This window comes from Quercus robur, chromosome 4 (assembly GCF_932294415.1).
Source record: "Quercus robur chromosome 4, dhQueRobu3.1, whole genome shotgun sequence".
NCBI classification, from domain to species: Eukaryota; Viridiplantae; Streptophyta; class Magnoliopsida; order Fagales; family Fagaceae; genus Quercus; species Quercus robur.
Window position 1 is genome coordinate 51,547,627 of NC_065537.1, and position 19,232 is coordinate 51,566,858.

The 19,232-nt window shown below is 33.8% G+C and overlaps 1 protein-coding gene and 1 pseudogene across 3 annotated transcripts; both read right to left on the bottom strand.

Annotated features, from left to right (window-relative positions):
* Positions 1 to 385: 385 nt before the first annotated feature.
* LOC126722902 (probable LRR receptor-like serine/threonine-protein kinase At1g06840) lies at positions 386 to 13,765 on the bottom strand. Of its 3 annotated transcripts, none has more exons than XM_050426054.1 (21): positions 13,627 to 13,765; positions 13,297 to 13,489; positions 10,013 to 10,163; positions 9,551 to 9,622; positions 9,305 to 9,376; positions 8,890 to 9,033; positions 8,738 to 8,809; positions 8,573 to 8,644; positions 8,280 to 8,354; positions 6,190 to 6,258; positions 5,951 to 6,019; positions 5,709 to 5,780; positions 5,262 to 5,348; positions 4,939 to 5,007; positions 4,242 to 4,726; positions 3,469 to 3,627; positions 2,706 to 2,989; positions 2,150 to 2,201; positions 1,789 to 2,039; positions 1,259 to 1,393; positions 386 to 882 (listed from the first exon to the last, which is right to left on the bottom strand). In XM_050426054.1, exons 2-21 carry the CDS (start codon positions 13,403 to 13,405, stop codon positions 538 to 540), a joined length of 2,844 nt encoding a protein of 947 aa, XP_050282011.1. In that variant the 5' UTR covers positions 13,406 to 13,489; positions 13,627 to 13,765; the 3' UTR covers positions 386 to 537. The 3 variants fall into 3 exon arrangements, with proteins under 3 accessions (XP_050282011.1, XP_050282010.1, XP_050282012.1); XM_050426053.1 differs by having other exon boundaries at positions 2,706 to 2,995; XM_050426055.1 differs by lacking the exon at positions 13,627 to 13,765 and adding an exon at positions 10,519 to 10,525 and having other exon boundaries at positions 13,297 to 13,386.
* Positions 386 to 19,232, bottom strand: part of LOC126722141 (probable LRR receptor-like serine/threonine-protein kinase At1g06840) — a 38,751-nt pseudogene continuing 19,904 nt past the window's right edge.

The following is a 19,232-nucleotide window of genomic DNA, read 5'->3' on the forward strand; positions in this document are numbered from 1 at the left end:
GCTTTAGTGATTTGAGGTTTCTAATTTAGTGATTTGCTCTGTATTGGGATTTTTTTTTTTTTTTTTTTTTTTTGAGAATCCATGGGTTTGCTACCTCTGTAATTTGTTGGCTTGCTGTGGGCTTGATGTTGGGCTTGCATCCTTTTTTTTTTTTTTTTTGAGAATCTGTGGGCTTGCCGCTTACTCTATTACATTTTTTTTTTTTTTATTTGAGGGTGTTCCTATTTTTTTTTTTTAAGGGTAAACAAATAAAAAAAAAATTAATTATTATATATAATTTTTTTTTCAGGTTAGGGTGTTCATGGGAACACCCTGAGGAACACCCCGAGCTCCACATGGCGCCGCCACTACCAATATTATTAAACCATCTACTGCTCTAAGTACATTAGTTTTCCAAAACAAATTGTAATGAAGATTTAAGAGAGAGACTTTCCAAAACATCAACAACTGAGATGAACGTAAAGACCATTTCCCAGTTCAAATTTTCAAGACATTAGCAACCTCAGGTTCAAATACAACTAATTTTCCAAACATTTCCTATCTAGGCGTGATGGATGGAACGACTTCACTAGCAAGGTCACTACCAGATACATCTGATGACAAAAAAGGATTCTTAACATTAGAGGATGATGATGGTGAAGTCATTGCCTTTCCAGAACCTGAGAGCATAGGATTCGTTGTTTTAATGTCAAAATCAGGCATCAAAAGCCATATATTTTCAAGTTCATGGACCACCTCTGCCATTGAAGGTCTAGCATCTGTCTCATCTTCACAACACTTGAGAGCCAAAGTCAAAAATTTCACCACACATTCAGAAGGATAAGATCCCATTCGATCATCAATAATTGAAAAGATCATACCAGATTGATATGCGACATTAACCTGGAATGGATAAAGACAGTCAAAAACTACAAGTGCTCATTTTATTACACCAAATTTAAGCCACTGCTGCCTAGAGGATGATATGATAACAACATTATGACAAAGTGATTTTCACTGTATAAAATTCTATTTGGCATAGGATTGTAAAAAGATTTCAATCTTTTTTTGAAGTTAAAACTGAAACTTGCAACTCAAGATCTCACTCTTGACTATTACACCTAGTATAAAATGACATATGTTAGAGGAGAATTTTCATTACGGATTAAACTGCAAGGGTAAAATAAATTACAAAACAACAATTTCTTTCATGCCCAATCACCTAATGTACCATTGGGCTCCTATCGAATCTAAGGCAAACAAGTCTAAAATGTTTTACCTCTCTAACAATGTTTTTGCCATGTGAGATCGGATGCATCCCCGTCAGGAGTTCCAGAAATACAACACCAAGGCTATAGACATCACTCTTATCTGTCAGTTTATGAGTTAAGAAATACTCTGGATCTAGGTAACCCTGCAAATTTAATACAGAGAATGAGAGAATAAAGAAATAGATAACAATTATATCTACTACCACACACTATTAAGTCTATTTCATCTAGTTTGAATTTGACTTATTTATTTTAATAAAAAAAAACAAATTGTATAAATTTATAATTTAAACAAAAATGGAAATGGAAGACACTATCATTTCATTTTTATTTGTTTTACCAAGATGGGTTGGAAGTCTAGGCTAGATTGTCAAATGAAGAAACACATAAAACTTATAGGCACTTAACATGTGGCACTGGTGCCACAATAAAGAGAACACTGATGATGAAATCAATGAGGTGAAAAAATTCACTCATCAACCTAGACTCATGAAGTTTATAATTCTATTTAGGAAAATGTCATAAATAAGTGTCTTACTGGTGTTCCCTTCACAACTGTGGATACATGAGCAGGCAAATCGCCTTCAATATCTGGAATTGGTGCTAGTCGAGAAAGTCCAAAATCAGCAACTTTTGCTGTATACTTAGAGTCCAATAATATGTTGGTAGCCTTGATATCTCGGTGAAATATTGGGGGATCAGCTTCCGTATGTAGGTAAAGGATGCCTTTAGATGATCCCAGGGCAATTTTCAATCTTGTAGCAAAACTCAGAGGTTCTTTAGACTTAACTGTATTATTGCATGCATGAACCACAAATAAGCTCATTTGAATGTGATGTAGAGTTTGAAAAGTAAATTTGTTAGGAGAAGCAAACTTAAAGGGTGAATGTATGGTGTACCAGAAAGGTGATCCCTTAGAGTACCATTTGACATGAACTCATAGACCAACATCTGCATCCACAACAATACTAACATGAAGCTCTTCCTAAGCAATATTTTTAAACAAATTCAGCCACACAGAATGAAAAATAACAGTCCTTGGTGTGAAAGCCAAACAATTTTGCAGAAGAAACATACTGCTCATGAAGAATAGTACTATAGAAAGTTCATTGTGAAAGGAGATAATAAGTTATTGGTACTTTTTCTAAAATCAAATCATCCTTAATTTATAAAGAACTCTGCATATGCTTCTACATTATTTAAAAAACAAAAAAAAAAGTTGGCAGCATCTCATCTATAATGTCTCTAGATTGAGTTTGATTTATTCTATTGTTTTTATTATTATTATTTATTTTTTCTTTGACCGCTTTCATGACCTTATGATTTAATTGTATCAACTTCCTAAGTTGAAGGCAATCATCAACTCGTGTTCGTGTATTCCACTATGAGAATGATGGATAATCCAATCTTTTGTAAAAAAAATTCTATATGTCCAATCAAGATAAGAATAAGCACCTGTTCACCTTCTTCATCACACAATCCAATCAAAGACACAAGGTTTCGATGATGTAACCTTGACAACAATTCTATCTCTGTCAAAAACTCCCTCTCACCCTGTAAAGATCCCTCTTGGGCACGTTTTATGGCCACAAGAGTACCATCAGCTAGAATGCCTTTATAAACCATCCCATACCCTCCTTGGCCAACCTGAGAAGAGCTGTTAAAGTTGTTTGTAGCCAGAGCCATTTCTCCATAAGTGAAATCCTTCACACCATCAATTTTCATGGTAGTCCCAGACACTGTAACTTAAATACAGGTCAAATGTTAAAAATGAAAGATGTTGTGCCCATTTGTTTTAAAATAACTAATACAATTATGCATACTATCAAAATGCTTTATTGTATACATATATGTTGTGTGTGTATATGTTTCACTTTATAAGTGAAAGGCTGAGTGGTTATTATTTATTTTAGAGTTGGTTCGAGCCAGCATGCCACCAAGTCTAATGGTATTTTTCATTAAAACATTTCATCCCAAAATGATGTTTCCATTCATGGGCCAGCCAGAACTTGGCTGAAGCTTTCCCATACCAATAGTTGAGAGAGGGCTACAATATTGACCATTTCAGGCCAGTTTGAGGCCTTTGTACCTCATGCTGAGCTTGGACAAGCGTTAGCCTGGCAAGCTTGACAGGCCTAATTAAAACAAATACAGGGAAAGTGAAAAATCATGATATGTCCACCTAAACATCCTAACTTCATAAACATAAGATACTCACCATGACGTCGTTTTGAAACTGCATGGTGCTTCCTCATGTGCACTCTCAATATCAGAAGAGCAAGAATTACAGACAATGTTACTGCACCTGCAATGGTCCCCACCACTATGCCAGCCAATGCACCTTTGCTTATACCAGAGCTTGGAGAGTTGCCAACCTCTGTGACATTAGTGAAAATTATTAGCATATAAAATTCAAAACCATCCAACAATATTCATCTCATATATGAATATATGAAATTAACATGTGCCTGACACACAGTTCATCTATGCTTGGGGTGAAGACATAAGTAACATCAGGTGTGAACTAGAAGCTTCCTTCCTGGCCAATATAGAACACAACTTAATTGCCCAGAAAAAAAAATATATAAAACCTCTTGAACTGAGGATAGTGCAGTTGTATCTACAATACCACTGAACATAACATCACTATGGTGAAAGCACTAAACTGCCTAGATCAAGCCCATCTTCAAAATGGTTGGCAGAAAAAAAAAAAAAAAAAAAAAAAAAAAAAAAAAAAAAAAAAAAAAAAAAAAGAAAAAGAAAAAGAAAAGGGTTGATCTCCACTAAAATGTGCTAGCTCTGTATGGACTCAAACACAGGTATAACCACTAACAAAAAATAATGCCACAAACCTAAGATTATCTATTTAGTATAGAGGACTTCTAGGTGCAGGTCAAATACATTAGAGAAGACAGTTGTACATTCTTCAACTGGTAAATGAGCAACAAAGCTCTGTTGCAAAACATATCAAACAGGGGTTTCAAGACAAACCAGATTTATAAAAATCCAGGAGATCGAGGCGGAGAAGTTCATAAGGTCCAAATACGTCATTAAGAGGAAATTTCCATGATGTGAAGTTGCTCGTGATTCGCTGAACCTCACTACTATTGAATACGGAGGTGTTCTCAGGAAAAAACTTCAAGGTTATCTTCAGTCTAGGTCCTACTTCCCATGCCCATAAATTTTTAAAGTCCAGCTGATTAAGAGATAAATTAAGACATTCTGCGGTCATGTACACTTCAAAGTCATCTATGTATGGACGAAAATCTGTGAATCCAGGACTTTTCAACCGATATTCAACAATCAGTGGGGCAGCACAGAAACAACTTTGAGTAGATGTGGTGGAACATTCGTAAGATGGTGGGCATACTGTAGGGATAGGAACAGAAGTGGAATTTGTTAAACTCTGAGTGTCATTTTCAGGTTGACAGAACTGAAGATTTACATTGCCGTTGCATAAGGGATTCCCTTGAAGCCTGAAAATTAATTATCAAAACAAGTGACATGTTAATTGTATCAATGTGTATGTCTGTTACACCTCCAATTTTTTTTTTTTTTTATTATTAAAGCCAAAAGGTGCACATCTTAACAAGTAATCCCGTTAATTTAAGATGCATTTTTTTACTCATGAAATTCTACATGAAGCTAATTAGCAAGTGCAAATTGGGGAGCAAGTATAGAAGCAAACCAGACAGTGACATTCGAAGGTAGAACAGTACTGCCAGTAATATTTGAAAGATTATTATTCTGCAACTCCCTGCAATACCAAAGGGCCACAAGCAATCGCTTAGAAAATCCAGTATTAGATGCTTGTAAACTTATTGAAGTCAATCCAAGATGTTACACTTTGGAATTTTACAAAAGAGTGTGCTGTAATCAGGAAAACGAATCAACTTTATTTGTACCAATATAAGCACAAGATGTCTGAGAGCATGAAAGTGCACACACACACCCAACAGAAAATTATGCTTTTAACCAAGGGAAATAGAAACATTGTCACTCAGATCTTACACTGTAAGGTTTCCCTTTGCATTCAAAGTCCTACTAGCCCAAATAGCGGATGGAACTGAACCGTTCAATGAATTATTTGCAAGTGACCTGCCATGGGGAATAATTTACCAAATAAAGCAATTTATTAATTAACAGTTTAATTTGTTGACTAATATCAACTGGTAACTTTATAAGTAACTGTTGAGATAAGTGGAAATTCAAATTTAGATAGATATGAAATGATTTACTATAACATTGAACTATAGAATTTGTTAAATTACTTATTGTTCCAAAAGCTTAAGCTTTTGGGACAATTAGTTATTTAACATGGTATCAAAATAGGAGGTCGTGAGTTTGATCCCTATCTTCTCCATTCTGATGCGCCAAAAGCTTAAAATTTTGGAACAATCGGTAATTTAACAACTAAAACTACGGAAGTAGGAAAAAAGCAAGTGGAGGACTACTCACAATTTCTGAAGAAAAGGAAGACCCGAAAAGTTTGTCGGAATTGTTCCCGTAAGATTGTTTTTAGATAAATCGCTGAGCATATTGTTTGAATATTAGATATCAAAAGTCAAGGGAATTGCTTGCATAAATTATGTTCAAAAACTGAAAGATGTGTCCAAATATTTTGTAAATTTGGTAAATAATTTTAAACAAAACACAAAAACCAGCAGACGACATGTCATTCAAAAGATGGAGAATCTTACATAGTTGTGATACTCGCAGAAAGTCTGTTTTGAGGTATGGTTCCATTTAGCTGATTAGAACTAAGATCTCTGAAATTTATGTAAATTAAAATTAAAGTATAAGTAGCTAGCAAATTGATCTTTGATAAAGTAAAGAGAAAATTTTATTCAGCCTGGTGCATTTATCTTTCTAACTCAAAAGCTCATTCATAATCAGCGTCAAATAGATTAAAAAAGAAAAATAGAATAAAACAACTAACATATAACCAAGCTGTTGTATTCGACTCAAATCAGGAATTGGTCCTTGCAAACTGCAGTTCCTAAGACTCCTAGAAAATCCAACCAAAACACAAATATTATCAGTCTTGCCAAGAAATATCATGTGACACGGATATGCATACTCCTTGATTGCCATCTTGCAAGCATATAAAGCACCAAATAACATGAAACATTTTTTATATCTGATTACATAAATTGGTATGGAACATTGCATAAAGCTTCAAAGGATTAATCATTAATTAAAGCAATCCTGACTTGTTCAATGTACTAGTGGCCTAGAAGTTTCAAAGAAAAAAAAAACTTTATATGCCTGCTTAGTTGGCTTAACAAACACCACAATCTAAGTTATGTAACATTCCCATTTAATTTTTTTTCAATCAATGTTTGAATAATTTATATATTTCTGACAAAATGTATACCATTCTATCAATTTTATATTTTTTTTTATATTTTGCTAGTTTTTCGGTCTGTTGTTATTTGGTGCTTGTCGAAGAACATTTAAAAATAAAAAATATAAACATCCACACACTAGAAATATAAACATCACCACAAGACATCAATATTTAACAAGGTTTGGCAAACTCAATGTCTACATCCATGGACAAACAATAGCAAAAATTCACTATCAAGAATATGGATTACAACACATAACTAATGCCTAGAAACTAGACTCACACTCTCACAACAATACTCACAACCTTCACAAATACCAACACACTCAAAACTTCTCACAAATGCAAGCAAATCCCAACCCTAATACACCAAAACAAACTCTGAATATCAACTCACAAACTTGACCTTTTCACTATCCAAAAACCCAATACACCCAATGATACTCTCAAAGTAACACAATAAACAAACTTTCAAGTCTCACATGCAAGTCCCTTTCAAACTACTCTTCGAAGAAACCTACTCATGTTCTTCTAATAGTCTTCCCTTCTCTCCTCCATATGGTAGGATTTATTGGGAGAAAACCACAAAACCATTTACAATCCTGTCTTCCGTATATAAGGTGCCAGTATATATTCCTTGGTGGAAAAGAAGTATCAAATTACTTCTTTTATAAGGAATAAATTTTCCTCCCACACCAAGAAAACTAAAACCAAGTCAAAATGGGAGAAAATTTTCTTCAAATCTCCACATGGACCCAAATTCCATCAAGTAATCTTCATTCTTTCTGTTATAATTCCATCATAGTCTAAAAAGTTTTTCCTCAAATAAGTTGATCATCATTTCCATGTATAAAGCCAAACTTGTGTGCGCCTATATCAAACCAATCACAAACTTGTACAAAAAATCTTTTCTTGAACCACACTAGGATCAACCTAGCTTTGATAACAGCTTGTCAAAATTTCGGTGTGCATTTACACAAACTAGAAATAAAAAATCAATACAAGACAACAATATTTAATGTGGTTTGAACAACTTTATGCCCAAATCCACAAGTAAGGCAACTAAAATCCTCTATAAACAATATGAACTACAACCACAAACCACAAACCAAAATCACTAACTCTTACAAACAATATTCACTAACTTAAAAAACACAAACTAACTCATATCCCAATACACCAAAAAGAAACTCTCAATAACAAATCCCAAACTTGACACTCATTTAGTACCAAAATCCCAATACACCATATGATGTTATTATAGTAACACATTAGTCAAACTCTAAAGTCACATAGGTGGGTATCCTTAAACCCCAAAAGAACTATCAAGCTACTATTCAATGAAACCCACTCATGTTCTTCTTAGTCTTCTTAACCCATATGGGGAGGACCTTTTGGGCCAAAGCCACCAAACATTTCACAGTGCTATTTATATAAGGCTTCAGTACCTATTCCTTAGTGGATAAAATAAATCAAATTACTGCTTTTACAAAGAATATATTTTTCCTTTCACACCAAGAAAATCCAAACTAAGTCAAAATAAGAATCGGTTTTGCATTTTTGCCAAATTAATAAACAAAACCTTTTTGCCTCACACCTCAAGGCTAGCACCTCAACCCACCTTTACTTTTGAAACCTAGTTAAAAACACAGGACAATAACATAATAATATACACTTACAACTTCAGCAATTTAGACATGTTGCCATAAGAAGCTGGAATTGTAGTCCCATCAAAGTTATTGTTATCAAGTTGGCTGCAAAACAAAGAAAATGAAGCATCAAGAAACTTGAGAAAAGATTGCTTAAGTATTATTAGATTATAGAAAAAGGAAAATTAGAAATCGTGACCTTGTTCAAGAGGAGAAGAAAAAGAAAAAGAAAAGAAATTCAGAAATCTTAATTGTAATTGTAATGACATTTTTAAGTGATAAAAAACAAAAATATTTATGTTCCAGGAAATAAGAAACCGTACAGTATCAGTAAATTTGGCATTTCAGAGAACTGTGGAGGAAGAGGCCCTGATAAGTTATTATTATCAAGAAGGCTGCAGGTCAAAAGTTGAAGATGGTCACTGATCTCATAGATTGTTCTGACAGATGAGGCAAATAATATACAAGATAACCAGTTACCTACTTACAAGTGAATAAGACTTGGTAATCTGGATAGCTGAGGCGGGATTTGCCCACTGATCGAATTGTTGTTCAAGTGACTGCTCATAGAAAAGAGAAGTATAACGGTTAATCATTGCAGAACTAATTTTAGACACTATAGCATCAAAAACACACTCACAAGTGCTTTGTTTTGTTCAAGAATGCAAATGATTTAGGTAGTTGTCCTGATATATGGTTTTCGTCAATTTGTAGTATATTCAAGTTTGGAAGATAACCGAGCTCTTCAGGCAAGGGACCTGTTAATTGGTTTCCATTCAGAAGCCTGGAACATACAAAATATTGAAAATGGAATTAGAGACAAAGCAACGTACTGCAGATTTGCAATATTAAAATATCATGTATTCAGAAAACTGCCGACATAAAAAGTAAATTCGCTCAGATACAAGGATTATTTCCTATATTATTCAGAATTCAAAGGCTTTGAAATGCACAAACTAGTAGCATATCTGCATTTCTTAATTGTCTAAGCATGTAATCCTGTGACTGCAATATTGGGTGTCTAACCTATCCAACAGAGAAGCTGCTCAACTTACAAGAGAAACAAAGACGTAATATTGCCTATCTCCTTTGGTATACTCCCACTTATGTTGTTCCACATAAAATCCCTTCAACAGAGTAGACAGAGAAAAATATATCAGTAGGATAAGTACATCAAATGCTACAATGGGGGTGAGAATAACAATGATCCAGAACATGAAGTGAAAGAGGTAACCAAAAACTTTGAATAACAAAAAGTATCAAAGCACAGAAAAGTATCTTTCAGATATGCTTTTCCATACAATCTAGTCAAATTCGATAATTGGCCAAGCTCTGGTGCTAAACTTCCTGACAAATTCATATTTAATAGTGACCTGCAGAAAGGCAGCCCGAAAAGGAATTATTAAAGCACCACATTAGGTCTTCAACAGAAATTCCTACATGCAGTAAATAGAAAAGTTGTATCAAAGCTTTCATAGTCTTATATCTGAACCATATTTTCTAGAAAAATTGGGAAACATGGGGCTATTAGATCATGTCCCAATAATTTTTTTGAATCTTAAATGAACTAAAGAACCAAGGAATTTCATTCCCTTCATCATCTAATGTCACTAGAGATAAAAGTGGAATACGAAATATCTCATCATGCAAGGGGGACAAAAGAAATAAAGAAAGAAAAGTGTTCTAAGTGGAAGAATATGCAACATTATTCGAATCAATATTGCTCCCTGATAGAAATAAAATAGCAAAGGTTAAAATCATACAATTGATCTACATGTAGATATCCATCTTCTAATGTAGTATTGTAGCACACAATCCCTGTCCATTTTGTTGTACATGGATCTCCTCGATCCCAGTTACGCAGATTCCTATTGGGATCTATCAATCTGCTCTTGATGGCCTGCAATGCCTTCACTGCAAATGAATACAAATGTTAATCATCATTTCATCAACATGAACATTTAGGAAATTCACTAGCTTCGCTGATCCATGTGTTTCTCTAATTCTAATAGAAAAGGGCTCTTATAATTGTATTATATTAGATAAGGAATAGTCAATATGTTAGGAAAGGGCCACAAGTTTTGAAATTGTTCCTAATAGAGTAATAGGCTTGGACTTTATCATATGAAAGGGAAAATGTTGCTTTGTGGTTTTATATGTATATCCGTATATGGCTATCTTGGATCTAAAACTATGATTATTTTAATGGGCAAAGGGTGCTTGTAGTTAATATGTAATCGCATATAGCCTCAATTGTTGACTGTCAAACCATCACACTTTTGTTATGGTCCAAGTACTAGTCCAGCGGCATCAAGGGAAAAATATAGGCAACCGGATTGATAAATTAAGAATACTATAATATGTGGCTTCTACTTTTGTTTAATAGATATAAATATTAGGTTGATCAGATAGGTTATATATCATGTGGCTACCAAAGTTAGGTTGAATCTATATATATATATATATATATATAAAATATTAGAGTGAATAGACATCCAGGGGCATCAAGAGGGAATGCTAAGCAACAAATTAAGGCAATACGTAGCTTCCAATATTAGATTGGATAGATGTAATGTTAGAGTGAATGGATATGAATAAATAATATGGCTATTACATTCAGGTTGGTTAGATATTTATTATTCGGCACTATTGAAGTTTCATGAATACCTATGATGACGTTAATGGAAAAATCTAATTAGGCAACAATATCTTTTGTTAGGTTTTGAGTTTGTAATGTTGGCAAACCATGACAAAACATGACAAAAACTAAGTCTCATTAGTTTAGAATGGTCTACATTGAAGACCAAGACAAAAAAACTCAAGTTTGGGATAAAAACAAATGAGTTACAAGCTGGTTGGTTCGATTGAACGAAAGACAGATTCGATTGATCCAAAATTTCAGCAAAATCAGCAAACGTAAAAAGGCCATAACTTATTCATTTGAAGCCCAAATTGCGAGCCGTTTTTTTCCAGTATTTAAAGGACATTATAAGCTAAACCTAGGTGGGGTTTTGAGAGTTTTTTAGAGAGATTAGAGTACATCTTGTGCCTCTTTTGTAGATCTAGGGTTTTGTACTCAAAAGCTCTCTTATGTCTTTTACCGGTGTTATTCCTTGAAGAATCTCAAGATCCGGTATTGTAGAAGTTGTTGCCTTCTCTTGTCATCAAAGGTGTTGATGATCTAAACCTTCAAGGGTGGTCTTGGAGTCACAAACAGGAGAGTTTGTGTTGCTAAACCTTTGAGTGGGATCTCAAAGTCACAAACGGGGGTGTTTGTGTTTTGCAAAGGCCAAAGAAAGAAGGAGTCCGTGGATTCGGAGCTTGCACGTGGTCGTGTCAGTAAGTTCTACTGGTGGGTAGCAATAAGAAGTCGAGCGTGGGGGCTTGTAAGTCTTATTGTATGAACTTCGATTCTTTCTAGTGGATTTGCTTTTTACCTTGAGGATAGCTAGGTTAAATCCTCCCCAGGTTTTTTACTGGTTTGAGTTTCCTGGGTTATCATATCGTTGTGTTATTTATTTTTTCACTGCTTTGCATGATATGATTGTTTGATTGTGATAACCTAGATTTAGAATTTGGACTAAGTAACAACTTGGCTAATTACCTAAGTTAATCCAATTGTGTTTTAAGGGGTCTAAAAACTAACATCTTTAAGTCCAAAAATCTGATCAAAGTTGAAAGTGAATTGGATAGTTAGGTGAATAAATGGAGAATTTTGGATATATCAATATTGTCTAGGATAAAACCGTTTAAGTGTGAAAATAGTTTTTTTTTTTTTTTTTTAGTGGGAAATTGTGTATTGATGAACCTATTTTTGGTGTTGCTAGGTTCTAATTCTACTGAATTGTTGTGATTCAAGGGATGTTAATTTCCTTTATTTTTGTAACTAAGAGGTAAGTGGTGTTTACTAATTTTGAGGGTTTTCCCAAAACAATGTCGATTATTAAACTATTTTATATCAAAGAAATATGTTGATATTCGATATATAAATTGATATTTTATAAATGGTTGATGTGCTAATTTACTATTCGTTTTACGAAAAACTGGTGGGACAACCTAAATTTAGTTAAACTTGTATGTGTGTATATATCTTTATATTTTTTAGAATTATGAATGGATTATTTTTGTGAGCATATTGAATATGTTTTAAAAACCAATGGCAAGTCATGATTAAAAACTCAATATTGTATTTAGCCCTTAGCAAGGGACAATCATACTGCAACTATTCCTTAACAAAGGATAGTCCCAGAAAAGGGGACAGTGCACATTTGATCCTTAGCAAGGGAGTATACTATTGAGGATCCAAAAAGAAAACTCCTTAGCAAGGGAGTGCACCTTTAGGTTCCAAAGGAGCCATCCTTAAGAAAAGGGATGTAAAGAAGGTTCCAGTCCCAAAAAGGGGACATCACAACCCTGTCAACAGGGCGTAAACATTGACCATGAGAAAAGTCTAGGAATTTGTTTATATGATGGTATTGATATATATATATATATATATTATGATGGCTCACAATGTAAAGATATTTTATATATATATATATATATATGAAGTATTTGATGATAAATATTGATGAGTTACAAATTATGAAATTGTTGTAAGAATTATTTATTTGAAAGGTTTGTTCCCACACCCCAATGTTAGTGAATTCTACTTATTGAGTTATCTCACCCCCTCCCTCCCTTTATTTCCCATTACAGATATATTAGAAGGATTATTGGAATAAAGATTCTTGGGAGACAGCAGTTACGAACTATTTTGTGGAACTGGAGATTTTATTATTATTTTTATGGCATTAAACATTATATTGGAGAATTATTTTGAGGATGTTTTGTCTTTGGTAAATTAGAGCTCTGACATTTGTGATGAAATTTAAGGTTTTTGGTTTCTTTTATTTAATATTTTTATGGATTATTTAGGTTAAATAGACTTTTATTGCTTATGGTTTTGGGGCGTTACACATGACCAGTGTGAAAACTTAATTGCAAAAAAGCTTATGAATCATAAATTGCAATTAACAGAACAGCAAATTAAACTAAGCAAAATCACCTTCATCCGGGTTGGTAATTCGAGTATCCTGAGCTCCGATAAGTAGTGAGGAACAACACAACCATGCAACAATAAGTAATCCATACGTCCAAGCTTTTAACAGATACATCCCACTAACACAGAGAGAGCTAGAACTCTCAACTTTCTCTTAGTACCCAAGACTGGAATTTGTGGTAGAATCCCAGTACTCCACCTTATAACAAGAAACAAACTACGTCAAAACTCAAACAAACACAATCAAATTCTAAAGCAATTCAATTTATCTAAAAATAACTTTTTTAACTGAGGTAATTAAATAAATGAACAATCAAAGAACTCAAAGTTAAGTACAGCAAAACTAAACCAACAAGGCTCCGAGAAGAATATAAAATAAGAGGATCACTCAGGGCTCTACTCCCATGTTACAGCTTGAGAAGAAACAAAGCAGCCCAATTGCCGTTAATAATTAAATTGTACATATTTATAAAGGTTATCACAAAAAACGAAGAAATACTTACTAGAATGATGTAAGCAGATATTGAGTATTTGAACGAAGAAAACGAAGTTTGAAAATGGGGACCACGTGGTTGTGGAAGGTGGCACATGTTTCTGACCAGGTCACCATAACTAGCTTTAAGAATTTGTTACTAATGGTGGCGGTTTTAGGAACTTTTTTTAGGGTGTCTTTTGAAAAGTATAAATTACATCATTTAATAAAAAGAGAAATTCATATATTAACAATAATAATAATCAAAACATATGCAAATACATAAATTTTTCAATTGCTTTCTGCAAGTTTTTATATTTTGAAATTGTTGCATGATAGTCTTATTATCAATGCTATCATGCCTATGCAAGTGATCCGTTTCTCCAAGAATGCTATCATGAGTCATGACGGCTTTATTAAAATACTGCGTGAGAAGCCAGTCCTATTATCGCAAAATATCATGAAACCCTCGAATTAATGAAGCCTCAACTGGGCTGTCATAGGAAGAAGTCGCTCTAGCCAATATTATCCTTGAAACTGCTATTTTTTAGTCAAAAACACGTAGCTTGGAGTAATGACCACGTAATAACTTAGCTTAATCTAATTTCAAGTTTGATTTTGGATTAGCCAACAAGTTTTCCAACATCTCACCCTTATAAATATCCCAACTTATCGACTTTTTCAATATTGCTCCCTGATAGAAATAAAATAGCAAAGGTTAAAATCATACAATTCATCTACATGTAGATATCCATCATCTAATGTAGTATTGTAGCACACAATCCCTGTCCATTTTGATGTGCATGGATCTCCTCGATCCCAGTTACTCAAATTCCTATTGGGATCTATCAATCTGCTCTTGATGGCCTGCAATGCCTTCACTGCAAATGAATTCAAATGTTAATCATCATTTCATCAACATGTACATTTACAAAATTCACTAGCTTCGCTGATCCATGTGTTTCTTTAATTCTAGTAGCAAGGTTTCCATATGGAAGGAAAAGGCAAAGTTGTTTAACCATTGTACATCAACTTTGTAATTAGCAGCCCCACATTTTGAGCATATACAATCAAATAACAACTACAGCTCAACTATTTGCAACAATAATCAGTAATGACTTAGGGGAAGTGAGTATTTGATATGTGAAGTTCCTATAAATAACATGGTTTTGAAACCCGGACCGTTCAAAGAACCATATATGAGAGAGGTTTAAGATTTTTAAGATCTGACCGAGGTCGAATCGGAGTCGAACTATGATGATGTCATAATTTATTTAATAATTATTTAAAATATAAATAAATATATTAAATTAGTAAAAAATGAAAATTTAACTAAAATAGTTCAAAAAATATATATAATTTATTTTGAAAATAAACATTTTTCAACCTAAGATTTATGGTGAATTTATTATAGAATTAACATTACTTTAAATATTAATCCAATACAATAATTTATTGTATAAATATTATAAACATATTAAATAAAAATATCATTGCGTTAATTTCATTCTTTACATATTAATCCAATACCAACAACACATCACGTTTGGTCTCATCAGAACATCAACTTTACATTCTTTTTTCTTTTTCTTTTTCTTTTTTTTTTAAATTTCCCCCAGGCTTCCATTTCCCAAAAAAATCTCTATACCAAGTTAGCCTTTTACTTCTACATATTTTTTCCTTCTTTCGTCTTCTTAACCTTCGTTTCTTCCATCACTCCAACTTCCCAACTCATACCTTTTCTTTTTTTTACCTTTCTTTAGTCTTCTTAAACCAGTTTACGCAACATCTAGACGGAGTAGAGGCAAGAAAACAAGACAAAGAGAGAAAGAGAAGAAGATTAAGAAGAAAAGTTATGGACAAATAACAAACAAGAGACAAAGCTAGCAAGATAGAGATGATGGGATCTCAATATTTTCAATGTTTGACAGCATCTCATAGTGGTTGAGGCTTCAACCATCGTGATAACGTGCTGTTAGCTTCTAAAAAATATTTTATTTTATTTTTAAATTTTTTAAAAAGCGTTGATATGAACCGTGAGAACCGTTCATGGTTTTAATATTCGGGCAGTTCAATCGCGGTTCGAACAGTTTCGTGCTTTTTGTGCATAGAGTGTTTCTGTTGGTTTAAAGAATTGTGTTAGTGAGAGGTTCCCGATCGGACTGTACAGTCCGATCTGGGTCTAAAAACCATGGTAAATAAAATAGCAATGCTAGGTATACTGTAAATTTTATTACATAAGCCTTACAAACTAATGTGTCACAATCTTTAGCATTTTCCTGAATGAAATCACTTGTTAGAGAGTTCACGGGTAAATTTTCAGAAAACATGTGCCCATGACCATTGTGAAAACTTAGGCTGTGTTTGGTTCATGTAAAATATTTTTCGGAAATGCTATTTTCGAGAAAAAAAAATATTTTCAAGTGTTTGGTTGCATTATGAAAATTGTTCTAGAAAATATTTTCATGTGTTTGGTAACATTCTAAAAATGCTATTTTCCACCACCACCCACACAAAACCCACCACCACACAACAAGAAAACCACCATCCACACCACCACAACAACAACAACAAAAAAAAAAAATCATAGATCAAAGAAAGAAAGTAAAAAATCAAAATCACACAAAAACGTAGACCGGTTTGTGGGTCGATCAAAATCACACAAAAAATCAAAATCACAAAGAGGGAGAGATCGGTTCTTGGGTTCGTGGCGCGAAGGCTCTGGGTCGCCGGTGAAGTCAAAGGCTCTGGGTTGAAGATTGGTTCGTGGGTTCATAGATCGGTGGGTTGAAGGCTCTAGGTCGAAGATCGACTAATGGCGCGAAGGCTCTGGGTCGCCAGCGAAGTCGAAGGCTCTGGGTCGCCAGCGAAGTCGAAGGCTCATGGGTCAAAGGCTCTGGGTTGAAGATCGGTTCGTGGCATGAAGGCTCTAGGTCGCCGGCGAAATCGAAGGCTCGTGGGTCAAAGGCTCTGGGTCGAAGATCAGTTCGTGGGTTCGTAGATCGGCGAAGTCAAAGGCGTGATTGGTTCGTAGATCGGTGAGTTCGTAGATCGGCGAAGTTGAAGTCGAAGTCGAAGGCTCTCTCTCTCTCTCTCTCTCTCTCTCTCTCTCTCTCTCTCTCTTTGCACGTGAGTCCGAAAATGGTTTGAAGTGAAAATTTTGACTGAAACCAATTTTCGGGTCAAACCAACTAAAACACACGGTCAACTGAAAATATTTTCCAGAAAATTAATTTTCCGCACAACCAAACACCCGCATTTACGAAAAAGCATTTCCGGAAGTGATTTGAAACCAAAAAAAACACAGCCTTAATTGCAAAAAACCTTATGAATCATAAATTGCAATTAACAGAACAACAAATTAAACTAAGCAAAATCACCTTCATCCGGGTTGGTAATCCGAGTATCCTAAGCTCCGATCGATAAGTAGTGAGGAACAACACAACCATGCAACAATAAGTAATCCATACGTCCAAGCTTTTAACAAATACATCCCACTATCACAGTGAGAGCTAGAACTCTCAACTTTCTCTTAGTACCCAAGATTGGAATTTGTGGTTGAATCCCAGTACTCCACCTTATAACCAAGGTTTTGAAACTCGGACTGTTTATTGAACCGTAAAAGGAAGAGGTTCAAGGTTTTTAAAGTCGAACCGAGGTTGAACCGAGGTCGAACTGTAATGACGTCATAATTAATTTAATAATTATTTAAAATATAAATAATTATATTAAATTAGTAAAAATATTAAAAAATTAACTAAAATAGTGCAATTAAATATAAAGATCTATTCCTATCAAATATATATATATATATATATAGAGAGAGAGAGAGAGAGAGATCTATTATTCCTTTATAGAAACAAAGAAATCTATGTTTCAAATGTATTTTCTATATCATAATTCATAACTTTAAGAAATATTAAATCCTAGTATTTTTTACGTTGATTAATTAAATTTGTGATAATATCTAATAATATAATAATTAGAATAAAAAATATATATATTAAAAATGGTATTTGTGTAATTGTGTTGCATGTCCGCAACATGGCACTTATAAAATTACGAATGCATTTATTTTTTTAAGAAAAATGATATGTTCATAACATTTTCACAATATTTTTATAACAAATTCTAAGTGACAGATTGTTACTAGTTATTATTATTGAAGTAAAAAATTAATTTTAGCGTTAGGTTCAAATTTGAACAAATAACAACTAACCACTTATAATTTATTGTGAAAATATTACGAACGTAATACCTCCATTTATTTAATGTGATGAACGGATGATATTTGTATTGCATTGCATGCAACGTGGCCCACTGGTAAGATAAGAATCAACTATTTCCTTTAAAATAAAAACAAAACATAAAAAGTTAAAATTTCAACCAATAGCAAAGCAAAACGTGGAACTCCATTCAATTCACCCACCTACCCCACCTACTACCTTGACCACATCTCTATCTTTACTTTTGGCCGCTGAAGCAATGAAGCCATAATTCATTATTTTATCTTTCTCCTTTCTGTTGTTCTGTGAGCTCTTTGTCTCAACTTTGGTCTTCGTTCTGGAGTCGCCTACATCTGCTTGCTGGGTTTCTTCTCCACAATCAACAATTTGCTCTTTTATCAGTGGTCTCTCTGTGTTCGTGTCTGTGTTTGTGTTTGTGTTTGTGTTATCAATCAAAAAGAGTTTCTTCTCTTGATTATCAAAAAAAAAAAAAAAAGCTGTCTCTCTCACTGCAGCAGATTTGAAGATTGTGAATCAGTGAAGCTAAGCACCTCCAAAAATTATCAGATCTCTTTTGATCTTTGTTCTTCTTCGTGTTCTTTCATTTCTTTTTATTTCTTCTAGATCTGATCAAAACTTCATCTCGGTGTACCCAAAATTCATCGGAAAAGCTGAAGCAAAAAGAAATCGTTCGAACCTCAAAAACCGGTCACAGTTCTCAGAACCGCACGGTCCGACCACGATACGTACGGGTCTCTGTTTTTTTCACATAAAACGGTTCTTGAAGCAAAAAAAACCTAAAAACACCGTAAAACTGAGAGGGTCATGGTTTTTCCGGTTGGACCGTACGGTCCGGTCCGGATTTCAAAACCATGCTCATAACATGAAACAAACTACATCAAAACTACAATCAAATTCTAAAGCAATTCAATTTATCTAAAAATAACTTTTTTTAATTGTGGTAATTAAATAAATGAACAATCAAAGAACTCAAAGTTAAGTACAGCAAAAATAAACCTACAAGGCTCCAAGAAGAATAAAAAATAAGAGAATCACTCAAGGCTCTACTCCCATATTACAGCTTGAGAAGAGACAAAGCAGCCAAATTGCCATTAATAATTAAATTGTACTTTTTTTTTTATGAACAATAATTAAATTGTACATATTTGTAAAGGTTATCACAAAAAACGAAGAAATACTTACTAGAATGATGTAAGCAGATATGTAATGCTACAGATGAGTAT